The 13,825-nt window shown below is 38.7% G+C and overlaps 2 protein-coding genes across 4 annotated transcripts in view; both read right to left on the bottom strand.

The window, feature by feature from the left end:
* The window catches only part of LOC127515292 (Fc receptor-like protein 5), a 487,356-nt gene extending 477,817 nt beyond the window's left edge, over positions 1 to 9,539 (bottom strand). The window contains exon 1 of the mRNA XM_051898789.1: positions 9,347 to 9,539. Within this exon, the coding sequence (XP_051754749.1) occupies positions 9,347 to 9,464 (118 nt within the window). The 5' untranslated portion in view covers positions 9,465 to 9,539. The remainder of the gene's footprint in view (positions 1 to 9,346) is intronic.
* LOC127515291 (titin-like) overlaps positions 1 to 13,825 on the bottom strand; it is a 438,556-nt gene that overhangs the window by 175,689 nt on the left and 249,042 nt on the right. The window lies entirely within an intron of this gene.

Below are 13,825 nucleotides of genomic sequence, written 5' to 3' on the forward strand. Positions count from 1 at the left end.
AAGAGCCAGCATACTACCATGGGGATGGTTCTGATAAATGCACAATATATGAATGGGTGGAATTGATGTCAGTATACTTGCGTAAACGTGAGTATAACCAAGAATGTCAGGCGGAAGAAGTTCTGAGCCAATTAATGGGGCGGGCACGTGATGTTGTTAAAATAGCCCTATGCAATTATGCAAAAACTGACTTGAGTAATGGTCCTGGACCTATTTTTGACATCCTGAAACAACATTTCGGTGACACAGTGTACTCTGCTATGCCCTTGGCTGATTTTTATGCTACCTTGCCCCTAAAAGGGGAGAGCCCATTTGACTATTGGATAAGGTTAAATAGGGCAATGGATGTAGCAGAGGACTGTTTGAAAAGACAAGGGAAGAAACTTGATCATCCAGCTCAGGAGGTGACAGTCATTGCCCAGACCCTCATTTGCAGCTGATTTTTAGATGTAAACCTCAGCAGCACTGGACAGCTGCTGAAGTGCAAGAAGGGCTGGATGAATTTCAAAGAGAAACCAAACATGCCCGAAATCAGTTGTCATGCTTAGCTCAACAACAAGAAACTGTTATGCAAACCTTACCTTCGGTTCATGATGAGGTTAGCGATTATGAAGCTGCAGCAGCCAAAAGTAATGCTCCTCAAGTTCAGCAGTCCTTTGCTTGCAGCTCCGTTGAATCTTTGGAGTGTTTGATTACACGATTGGAACATGTGTTGGAAAGGGTTCCAAGTGGTCCGACAACCTACAGAAAAACCTTTTCGACCAAGACCCAAAAATAGAGGGGATGGACGGGGGGCTTGTAAGGTTTGTGGGGACTTTAATCATTCCACTTTATATCACTGTCGGGCAAATGGGCTCTGTTTTGTATGCTATGCCCCAAATCACACACGTTTTGAGTGCCCAAATGCTGCTGCTGATAGACGTGCTGGAGCCTCACCGGCAGCATGCCCCCCTGGTCAGCAGGGAAACTAAAAGGCCCGCATGTGGTGGGGGGGGATGCTGGGCCTTGTGAAGCTCCCCAAGTATTTGATGTCGATCTAGAATCATTATACTCTACTGTGCGTGAGGAAATTGACCAAAACGTGACTGTGATATTGCAAAATACACAAAAACTGTCAATGCATGAGGGATTGTTTTATACTGATGTCTTGATAGAGAACACATTGACTGTTAAAGGTATGATTGATTGTGGTTTCATGGCTTGCACTTTGAGTCCTGTGGTTGTGTCTAAATTACAGGATGCTGGCGTAACCTTGAATGGTCCGGTGACTCCATCTGACATAGTACTGGTCGGCTGTGGGGGGTCAAAAACAAAACCAGTCGGTATGTGTGACATAAACATGACTGTTTATGGGTGTACTGTTCAGGTTCCAACCTTAATCGTAGTCGGCCAAGTTGATGAACTCATTGTGGGCAGTAACGTGATAAAACACCTGATCAAAGAGTTGAAAAAGCAAGGAAAAGTGATGGGAAAAAATGACATCCCATGTGAATATAAATTCTGAAGATGGCAAACTTATTCAGTTACTGGCTAATGTTGAGAGATGGAACGGAACGGTTGTCCCAGAAAAGGTTGGAGAATTCAGTAACACTTGAACCCCTACAGGAGCATTTAGTCTGGGCAAAACTTTCTAATTTAAACAATTTGTCAGCTGGCAGTGCCATCATTGCAGAGCCATGCAGAGCCCGCTCAAGACCCAGAAATGTCCTAATTGGTCGTACAGTGGCAAGGTTGTGGGCCGCCTATTGGATGGGTGCCTATTAAAGTAATCAACCCCTCACCAGTGTCTGTTACTCTCAGACGTAATGCAAAGTTGGCTGACATTTATCCATGTTTGGCACTGGAAGATTTTGACCCTGATGCATGTGTTACAGATGTAGGGTTGTCATGCTCAATCAGACAACATGTCAACAATGTAGAGTTTCCTGACAATTCAAGTGCTGGCAGTTTGTCTGATATCAGTGTGCCCAAGAAAGACTGCGAGTTTCATGACAGGTTAAGGAAACTGGGGCTTGCAGATATCGATTTAAGCTCCTGTCAGTTATCTTCAGAATGGAAAGAAAGACTTGTTGATCTAATTGCCAAGTACGAATGTATCTTTTCTAGACACAGACTTGAATGTGGCAAGGCTGAGGGCTATGTACATCGAATAAGGCTAAGTGATGAGCATCCTTTTAGGCTTCCATACAGACGGCTTCCACCTAATCAGTACGATAAGCTCAGGCAGGCTTTGGATGAAATGGAGGAGAGGGAACTTATCAGGAGATCCAGTAGTGAGTATGCTTCCCCTCTTGTTATTGTTTGGAAGAGAAATAGAGATTTAAGACTTTGCACAGATTTTAGGTGGCTCAATGCTCGAACTGTAAAGGATGCTCATCCACTGCCACATCAAGCCGATGCTTTAGCTGCGCTGGGTGGCAATGTTTTTTTTCCACTATGGATCTGACATCCGGTTACTACAATGTTGAAGTACATGAGGAAGACCGCAAATTCACTGCTTTCACATCCCCTTTTGGGTTATATGAGTATAACCGCCTTCCTCAGGGACTTTGTAACAGTCCGGCGACTTTTATGAGAATGATGCTCGGAATTTTTGGAGATCAAAATTTCCTGAGCCTTCTCTGCTATTTAGACAATGTGCTTGTCTTTGCTCCGAATGAAGAGTTGGGTTTAAAGAGATTGGAGTTGGTCTTTGAGCGCCTGAAATCTCATAATTTGAAATTAGCTCCACGGAAATGTCATTTTATGCAAAGGTCTGTGAAGTTCCTTGGTCATGTGGTCAGCGAGGCGGGTGTGGCCTCAGACCCTGATAAAATCAAGGTAATTATTGAAATGACTGAGTCAGACCTTATGGATGAGAAAACTGGCGCCCCATCTCAACAGAAGATACGTTCTTTTCTTGGGATGGTTGTATATTACCAGCAATTTATAGAACAGTGTTCAGTAATTGCAAGGCCACTTTTCCAGTTGATTGCTGGTCCTAAGGGTCAGAAATGGAAAAAAGGTAAGAAGGCCATGATGAAAAGATCACTCTCTGCAGGGGATTGGACTGATGATTGCAGGCAGGCATTTAGTCGTCTTAAGCAAACCGTAATTGACTGTGTTTTGTTGGCTCATCCGGATTTTAACAGGCCATTTTTAGTTTCAGTGGATGCCTCCAGTAGTGGCCTGGGTGCTGTGCTTTCACAAGTGCCAGAGAATGGGGATACTGCAAGGCCAGTTTACTTTGCCAGTAAGTCACTTTCGTTCACCCAGTCGAAATATCCAGCACATTGGCTTGAATTTTATGCATTGAAGTGGGCTGTTTGTGACAAATTTAGTCACTGGTTGAGGGGTCGGCCCTTCACAGTATGGACCGATAACAACCCATTGACATATATTTTGACAAAGCCGAAACTGGATGCTTGTGAGCATAGGTGAGTTGCCAAGTTGGCTCCATATCAGTTTGATATTCGATACATAGCTGGTTCAAGGAATGTTGTTGCAGATGCCCTTAGCAGAGAGCCTTTCGTGAAGCAGAGTGCCTTGCATCGCCTTACTAGGGTACCTTATAACTCACTGTTGAAGGAAGCATCGGCAGTCCAGGGGGAACAAGTGCAGGAAGTTTTCAGATGGTCTGCACACCCTTTTGAGCCTGACACTGAGTCTGTTATTGAGCCTACTCATGGTATGCTGGCAGTAAATTCACAAACACCTGTTAGTGGGCCATCTGGTTCTTGGTCTGTGATGGAAGTGTCTGCAGTCATGGAGGCGAAGAGGTCTAATGTAGTTACCCCACATTTTGACCTTTTGTTACCACAGTTGATTAACCATATTGTACCCACAGATCAACCAAAACTGAAGGGCCTGTCCCACGAGGAGTTGGCAGAAAAGCAGCAGAGTGACGGCATCTTGGCTAGAGTGATTTCTTATGTGGAGAGGGGTAAGAAACCGTCTAGTCGTGAGTGTAAACGGGAGCCAGTGGAAGTTGTAAGGCTGCTCAGATCCTGGAATAAGTTAGTAATGAGAGCAGGGATACTTTACAGAGTTCGAAGGATGTAGTGTCAAAGAAAAAGACATTCCAGTATGTTGTCCCAAAACTGTTGGTGGGGACCGTGTTGAGGGGGGTTCATGATGATGCTGGTCATCAGGGCCAGCAAAGGACATTGTATCTGGTGAGACAACGTTTTTTTTGGCATAAACTTGAGAAGGATGTGAGAGATTATGTCAAATGTTGCAAGAGGTGTGTGTATGGTAAATCTCCTGAGCCAGAGGCTAGAGCTCCTCTTAAAAACATTGTCACATCTGAACCCTTGGAGCTTGTGTGTGTTGACTTTTGGTCAGCAGAGGACAGCAAGAATAAGTCAGTGGATGTTCTTGTTGTCACTGATCATTTTACAAAGTTGGCACATGCTTTTCATTGCCCAAATCAGTCAGCCAAAGCTGTTGCCAAACAGTTATGGAACAACTTTTTTTGTATATATGGTTTCCCCAAACGAATCCACTCCGATCAAGGGGCAAGTTTTGAAAGTGCATTAATTTCCGAGCTGTTGTCTGTTGCAGGTGTGAAAAAGTCACACACCACTCCGTATCACCCAATGGGCAATGGGGGGGGGGGTGGAAAGATTTAATAGGACTCTCGGAAACATGATTCGTGCACTGCCCCCTGCAGCAAAGCAAAGGTGGCCCCGAATGTTCAAATCACTGACATTTGCATACAATTGTACAATCCACGAAACTACTGGATATGCACCTTTTCAAATAATGTTTGGCAGGACTCCAAGACTCCCTGTTGATGTGCTGTTTGGGTCAGTCTTGCGAGACAATGATGTTGTCGACTATGATGTGTATGTCAGGAATTTACTAAAAGACCTCAAACAAGCGGTGACAATTGCAAGGATGACTGCTGGAAAACAACTGAAAAGACACTGCTCTTTATAACAGAAAGCTTAAAGGTGCTCCAGTAGATGTTGGAGACAGGGTTCTGTTAGCAAATAAGGGAGAGCGGGGGAAACGAAAAATGTCCGACCGCTGGGAGAACAGTCTGTACATTGTAGTTGACAAAAATGCGGAAACCAATACTTTCAAAATAGAGAATTCTTCCACGGGCCAAGTGAAGATTGTTCATCGTAATTTGATCATGCCTGTAAACTTTCTGCCTTTTCCCGATGATGTTGCAGAGGGACCACTGAGTGTGGAAGAGTGTGTTAGGGGTGAAGAAACCCAAACTTTGGAGCACTTACCTCAGCCTGTAGCTGATGAGAGAACTGTAGCGTGGGTCTCAGAGCTTGTATGTTCAAGAGGTATGTTCAAAAAAGTGGGCGAGGCCATGTCGCATGCATGCAAGTCTTCTTCCTAGGGATGCTGGACTACGGGAACTATGTTTATATTTTTTTTAATTCTGTTCCTGACAATTATAATGCTAATTTAGCTGTCTGTGCTGCACATTTTACAGAAGACAGCTTCCAGAATCTACATGAGTTTAATGCTGGATTTACACAAAGGCTATTACTGAAAGATGAAGCAGTTCCCACTTTAAAAGCAGAAGCTGCTGTTTATGGGCCCCAACCTGTAAGTATGTTTTATTTTTTTATAAAGTTATATAGTTTCTGGGACGTAAACAAAGACCAACGCGGCTTCGCTAGCCTGTTAGCTAAATTCTATTTCATACTTCGCCCACAAACACCAACAAACTTACATGTAATCACACCAGCAAACTTTTGTTGGTGTTTCTGTTATCAGTGTACAGCATTGTTTCATTAAGGCTTTTATGTTGTTTACCCACATGCTCGTTCATGCTATAAATTAAACAATACTTTACAAAAATGCTACTACTCAGTCATGTATTCAGCTACAGTAAAGCTTTAATCAGAACACTATGGGGCAGCAGTAACATTTACAAGTGACATTATATCTAACCACTTTGACACAAATACAAACAAAAATACTTAACATTCATAAACGTGCATTAAAAGCCGTGCTGGCAGAGGTTCTGCTTGACCCTCTTCATCATTACTGCTATCTGGGTCTGATTCGGGCTCAAAGCGATACAGCAATATTGACGCCATTATTTACATTTCCACCGAAGCAAAGACTGGACTTTGACCAAAGCACATGCGAAGTTTGCCCGTAATAGTAAGAGGCATGGCGTTGATCGCAACAACGTATTCCGGACAGCGAATCACAATACACAGGGCTAGCTAACCAATCTCAGTCCACTGCGTATTTCTGAGGGAGGGGCTTCATAGAACCAGAAACTCAACAGAGCGTTTTTAGGAGAAGAGAAAAAGCAGGGTAGAATAAAGGTAAAATAAATGAAAAATATGGCGTTTTTTTTTTTTTTTTAAAACGAAGCATTAAGACATGTTAAACTGCGCCCCATAAATGCAGTCAAGCCTAGAAAAAAAACAGTGAACCACCCCTTTAAGTAGCTTGACATTACGAACCATTTATAATGTAAATAATTATAAAAAATATGTTACATTATATATTTCTCTATGTATGCGTTTATACTGCATGAGTAAATAAATCTGCAATATATTTATACACATGCAGTACTATCTGATCACTTATACATCTAAATATTATGAAGTGTATTACTGAAAATAAAATTACATACATTATGATATATTAGTAAATATATTGTTACATTTTTCAATATATGAAAAATGGCAATTCCTTATGTATTATTCAATATATTGTAATATATTAACACAGTATATTATTCTGTATATTTTCAAATATACCGTTAAATCATTTAATATATTGATCATATATAGGGAAATATATTTTCTTTGTGTAAGGGATATGAGCACGATTGCAAACATGATATTGATTTAATACAAACGTTGAATAAACAAGAAGTTAAAATTAAGTGACTTACATTTTAGACACAATTTTAAACAAAAGTTTTTTGATATTTCAGCATAAGAAAAAGTTTCAAACAAATCCACAGCAGAACTGTTGTGCTTCGGGGCAACACACATTACTGAATTAAGATATATAATACTTGAAATAAGACACAAAAACTCAGTAAGAAAAGCATTTTTGCAGCGTGAATGAATGAAGTATTTAAACATTGCCTAGGCAATGCTTTAAAAAGGGAGGAGGCCGAAAGAAACTCTGGGTTTACTGAAGAAAAATAGAAAATATCATAGAAACTGACCCTGAGTATAAGTTACCTCCCTTTCAGAAATGGGAAGAAAGAGAGAGAATAAATTACTCAGCTTTTACTGTTTAGATTTGAATATTTTTTTTGATTGCCACCGTTGTTGAGGTTTGTATGATGAGTGTTGATGTCTAACTGTCTCAGCTTTTATTTAAAAGATGTTACAGCATTTATTGAATATCTTACACAGATCTCATCTTCTCTGCTACATTACAGTTATCTTTCTATCACAATGGCTGAATTTATTTTTTTTCTATCCATTAATGCTTAAACTCAATGCACCACTTTAATGCAGGGTTTTTTTTTTTTTTTTTTTACTGTCACTTAAGCAGATATGTTGAACTGCTTTCTCAATCTTTATCAATACATTAATGTTCTCTGAAACATTGCAGTTGTTGGAAGACAAGGAACAAGAGCCCGACTAAAGCAAACACATTTAAATGAAAGCTTCAACATCTAAACCTCTGTGAATTCTCAGTAAGAAATTCTGTAATTTTACAACAGAAATACAGTCAAACTTTAATCACTTAATTATCTCATTAACTGCATTTGCTTCAGTTACTTTAACACACTTGGACTCAAATAGACAGAGTATTAATTTAACACTGAGGATTTTGCTGTGCATCACATCACTATAACATTCTCCATTGTAATAATTAGTAAAGTTTTTGAGGAGGACTTTACTGTGAAGAATGTTGAGTTGTTAATAAAAAAAAAGAGTTAGTTGAAATAATGTTTCAGGAACATCAAACATTTAAATGACATTCAAAATTAAGGAAACTGGACATTTGAACATTTCCAAAACCAAAACAGAATGATTGATAAACCTTCTTATAGAAGAAAAATTTGTTAGCTGGGAACACATTCATGGTCTTGGTCTCAGTTTGTGGTTTTGACTACAACAATTATGTGAGTCACGTTATTCTCTCTGACTTCAGTACAAAACTCATCTGTATTGAACTCTCTCGCTCAAGTCCTTTTCTATTCTCGTCACAGCAGTGTCTATAACCATTATCCATAGTGACAGTGACTAAAGTAAATATAAAAAATGTTAATGTAAAAATCCCATAACACTGAAAAGTCACAATTTACATGATTTTATAATAAGCCAGAACATCAACAAATCACGCAATACACATAAGACATGTGCAGTGACAGAATAATGACTAAAAGTGAATTTCTTCAGTTCCTTATAACAACAGATGTGGTTGATAAGTGTTGAAATATTAATTTTAAGTGATCATTAAACAGATCTGAATATGAACACTCACCTGATACAGTCAGTGTAACAGCAGCACTGATGTTTGTCTGTGAGTCTGATCTCTCTCTTCTACAGCTGTATTCACCACTGTGAGACACTTCAGCTGTGAAACTGAACTCTGCTGTTGTTGTTGTATAATAAGGGTTTCCATCTGTAAACCATCTGTATGTCCACTGAATGTTTCCTCCTCCCCTTAAGTCACATGTGAGAGTGACTCTCTCTCCTCTGAACACACGCTGATCTGGCGTCACCTTCACTACAGGTTTTACTGATAAACATAGAAGTAAATATTGAAAAGCACTGCAGTATCAAGATCACGGTCATGAACTCAAAACTTCTAGGAAAAAAACACTATTAACTATTATTTATCCAGTCTACATGTCCTTTGTATTATTTTTCTACCTGTTCTGACCAGTAGATGGTGCTGTTTACAATCAGAATGTTTTAAAAGATCTTAAAAGAAATTGGGAACTTCTAGTGTCTTTTCTCAAGCCTTTATCTCTCCCAGCCCTTCAAACCAAACCATAATGAATGAATAAAGCTAAGCATAGTTGGTGCACAAGATCTTAATGACACAGTCATTGATTACAGTGAACATTACAACTGCAGCACCTCAGAGACTTGAACAACTCTCACTGTGCAGAACTCATTTCTGTTTTATACAGTGGATTATGATCTTTTGAAATCAATGTCTGACTGAACTATGTTACAACTGCAAGACTGTTTGATTAATTGAATAAATAGCAGATTTCTGTTTTTGCAGCATAAGGAACTACAGTCAGATGATTCTGTGAAATGTGCAAAACATGGACATAAAACATCAGCAAAGAGACAAATGCGGGATCCTGATGTATCCATGATATGAAGACAAATAAACAACTATAACACAATTCACATTAGTTTAAAAAAATCAATTTTACTGTAGTACTGCACAGTACCTTCAGCATATTGATTGAGTCCAGAGTGGATGAAGGACATCAGCACTAAAAGCAGAAGAAACAAAGATATGAAGCATTTCCATTCATTCAACACAATGTAAATCACACACTGAAACATGTCTAGAGTTTATTCTACATGAACTGAAAGTGTTTTTCTGTTCTGATGCTCATCCAGGTGAGAACTGATGGTTTATTCTCCAGCATTTAACATCATCACACACAATGACGTCACAGGACTCGTGAACTGATGCGAGAGTCGATTCACTGATGATTCACTGATGCTCAACAACAGAAGCAGTTTGAACCACTGAGCTTCACAACATTCAACATATGATGTTATTCTCATCAACTAATGTTATCAATCAGTGAATCTCTGTAACTCTGTCTCCTTCGCTCTTCTTTGGTTTGCTTCCTTTTTTTTTTTTTTTTTTTTGCTTGTAAAGTAGTTTGTAACTACTGATCTATTGATGTGCCATATTTTATATAACTCAGTTTACGTAGTGGACTGGACTACGATCATTTTCACACCTAGTTTATTTGAGCGCTCCAAGTGCTCTCTCCTTGGATAGAAATAATTCATACGTCAACACAAAAGATGATCTCAGTTCCCCCTAAGATGACACAAAAACAAACCATATTCAGAACACATTATTTTAATGTGGGTGTTGATTGCTTGGTGTGCTCAAACATTTGTGTTGACGTATGAATTATTTCTAACCGAGGCGAGAGCACTTGGAGCGCTCAAAAAAAACTAGGTGTGAAAATGATCTTAAACCACATTTAAAAATGAATCAATATATTTGCAATGTATCAAAACAAGTAACACTTAAATACATATAGCACAAACACTTTTCAAACAAGACATTTCTCAAAATAAAGTTTATTAGCTTTTCAAAATACAAATAAATATGTTTAAAATGAAGACAAAAGTCTGACTGTCAAGCATTGGTGGAACATGAAACCTGTGGTTATTCTGTTTGACACCCGTCTGAAATGACTTCATACAACCACTAAAAATAAAGTTAAGATTAAGTGGTTAAAAATAACTGAAAAGTGTCTCAGAAAAGAGAAGTTGGTTCTGAGAAAAGCTCGAGCATCATTTGTTGGTTGATGCCACTTGGTTTGATAAACTGTGTCCATATGACAATAAGTGACCAAATACTTTTTGCAAATCATTTTCTATAAGAAGAGCAGAGAGAATGAAAAGTGTTAGAAAAGCTGATTGTGTGTTCAGTAGGGTTATAACTTTTTGACTATTTTTCAAATAAAAAGATTTCCTGTCATAAAGTTTTTTGACTTTTAGTCTCTCTTTATTTTAACAATTATAACATTGCCAATTAATCAAAATATATAAATATACACATACACACTCAAAAAAGAGAGAGAAAAAAATACATTAAAAATAACATTAGTCTACATACACAAAGAATGGCTTTCACCATAGCAGCCTGCATTGAATGAGAGTTCAAAATTTTCATAGGTAATGCAGGATTATAAAGAAGAGGTTCCTCTTTAATCCATGATCCACTTACCTTGTTCACAAACAATTCTCAAAACATTCCATGATTTTAGAACAGTCTTATAAAAAGGAGTTATTCCAACTAAAGGCACGTCATTTAAATTCATTAAAAAACAATTGTCGGTCTAGTCCCTGTGGTCCTCCTCTCCTCAAAAGACCACAAGCCACATCAGCCTAACAGACATCTTTCCCATACAAAAGTCTCTGGGCAGCTTGTAGTCTAAAAGCAGCAATCCTACATGCTATATCAATTAGACTTTGCCCCCCTTCATGAAGAGGTAGGTAAAGTACAGCAGGGCTCAACCAATGCTGACCTGTCCAAAACAAATCAACAAGACATTTCTGAATGTCCTTAATGATAGCAGCAGGGGGGTCCATCCAACACAGTCATTATATGCCACAAAGTCGAAGCAACAAGATTATTGACTATTAAGACCCTTCTCCTGTAGGACAGCTGAGGAATTAGCCATTTCCAGTTAGATAACCGGAGACACACTTTTCCAATAGTCCTTCCCAGTTCTTTTTCTTGTATGGCTCAGAAACTAAAAACACTCCTAAGAACTTAAAACCATCTTTTTGCCATAAGACATTATTAGGTAGCTGTGGAACATTCGACCTCTCTGAACCACACCATAAGACCTCGCTTTTTGTCCAATTTATTTTTGCTGATGATGCTCTTCCATAACATTTAAGATTTTCTAAAACCACTTTAATAGCATTACTGTTCCTGATTATTACAGTTACATCATCAGCATAGGCGGATAATTTCACATCATTTGAAATATTTGATCCATCAATATGCAAACCAGTCAACTGTTCTCTTAATGTGCACAGTAGAGGTTCAATTGTAAGACTATAAAGTTGCCCTGAAAGAGGGCATCCTTGTCTTATTCCCCTCTGTACTTTCATAAGAACAAATAAACTTCCAGCTACTTTGACCATACATTCAGCTTCATTAACCCATGAAATAAAACCATCTCCAAAACCAAAAGCCTTCAGTAACTCAAACAAATAAGCGTGGTCAACTCTGTCAAACTCTTTCTTGATCAAGAGATATTAATCCCAAATCGTTATCATTATACATTGCATAATCTATTATATGTCTCATTAAAAATAAATTTTCCCTAATACATCACCCCTTTACACAATATGATTGTGCTTCTTTCATGATTAATACACTCATATAATTATTTAATCTACTAGCAATACATTTTGAAAAAAAATTATAATCCATACACTAAAGCAACAGGTCGCCAATTCTTCAAACAATACAAATCACCTTTCTTCGGTAACAAAGGCAACACTGCTCTATTACAACTCTTAGGTAAAGACCCAGTCTGTATTGAATTTAAAAGAATTTCAAAATAGTCCTTTCCAGTTGTCACACAGCATGGTTGTGGGAAACACACGCAGGCAATGGAGCTCCAGTCACAAAGACTTTAATGAATGTACGCAGGAGATCAACATACATGGCACAACAGAGACGCGAAATAATGACAACAACCGACAAAGACTGAGGGAGAACACAGGGAATATATACAGGTCAGACAAAGGGGCAAACAAGGCTAATAAACAAGACACAGCTGGGACTAATAGAACTCAATCAGGGTAACCGAGGGAACAAACTAGTGGCGGGAGAACCGAACAAAAGAGCATGTGACACAGGGAAACAAACACAGAACACTGACACCAATAACATGCCAGAAATGTTTATAAAATTCAGATGGAAGACCATATAGACCAGGAGCCTTCTCTGATGAAAGATCTTTTACAGATTTTGTCACTTCTTGAAAAGTAATTGGTGACTTAATAACCTCCTGTTGCTCAGGCATCAAACTCTTAAGACATGAAAATAATTAATCTTTACATTTAGGATCTGTGACATTGGCTGTGTATAAGTCAGAATAAAAGTCAACAGCAATTATTTTTATTTCACAAGAGTCATAACTTAAGTAACAACACCATCATTTTTAAACCCACCATCAATTTCTTGATTAGTCTTTCATTCTAAATTAAAATATAATTTTGTCGGTCCATCAATGTCTTTATTTTGCACTTTATCATGCAATAAAGAATTTAACTGAAGCTTTTTCTCTGAAAGAACAGTTTCCAAATTAAGTTAAAGGGTTGTATTCTGAAATTCACTGCTGCTTCAATACATATCTTTTGAGTAATTTATAATAAAGTTATTAATCAACATTTATATTTAGAAGAATCTTCACTAGACGAAAAGTGCAGAATGCCACTCCAAATACAAATTATTGGACAGTACCAGTTTCTTGGAGCAGAAATCAAAGGAAGAAAGGAGAGAATAGTGGAAATTTCCAAAGAAATCACAAAATTATGGAAGAATAAATTGAATTTTCCACATGTGTCGGATCAAGTACAAACAAAGCTCATCGAGGTGCTGAATGATGAATGTGTCAGGAGGGGAAATATGATGCCCTGAATGAACTTTTTAATATCACAATGTAACGCCACGCCAGCAGAGGGACCCCTCTCCCGAGTACTGACTGTATGCCGCTCCCTCTGCTTCACTGGTTACTTCCTGTTTGGTGGACATTTAAGCATGGCCTTGCTCTTTGTACATCGCGAAGTATTGCCAGCCTGTCTGCCTTACCGAGCGGTTTCCCATTGCCATTGTTTTGCCTTTTTGTGTATGATCATTGCCTGTTTCACCCGTTTTCTGCCTTTTGGATTGCCCACTGTTCTGTTGCCTGGATTGGACTGCCTTACTGTGTTTGTACCTCTGCCTGCTTCACGTTTACGATTATTTGCCTGCTGTTTTGGATTTGTTTGCTGTGGATGTCATTAAACACTGCACATGGATTCTAATGCCGCCTCAGCGTCTTTACATAATACTTCGCCACCGAAGAATCCAGCAGATGTTACGAATCTACAGGCCGCGTTCGCTTATCAGAGCGACGTTCTCAAAGAGTACCGTGATCAACTGGCTAAAG

This window comes from Ctenopharyngodon idella, chromosome 7 (genome assembly GCF_019924925.1).
Source record: "Ctenopharyngodon idella isolate HZGC_01 chromosome 7, HZGC01, whole genome shotgun sequence".
In the NCBI taxonomy this organism is placed as follows: domain Eukaryota; kingdom Metazoa; phylum Chordata; class Actinopteri; order Cypriniformes; family Xenocyprididae; genus Ctenopharyngodon; species Ctenopharyngodon idella.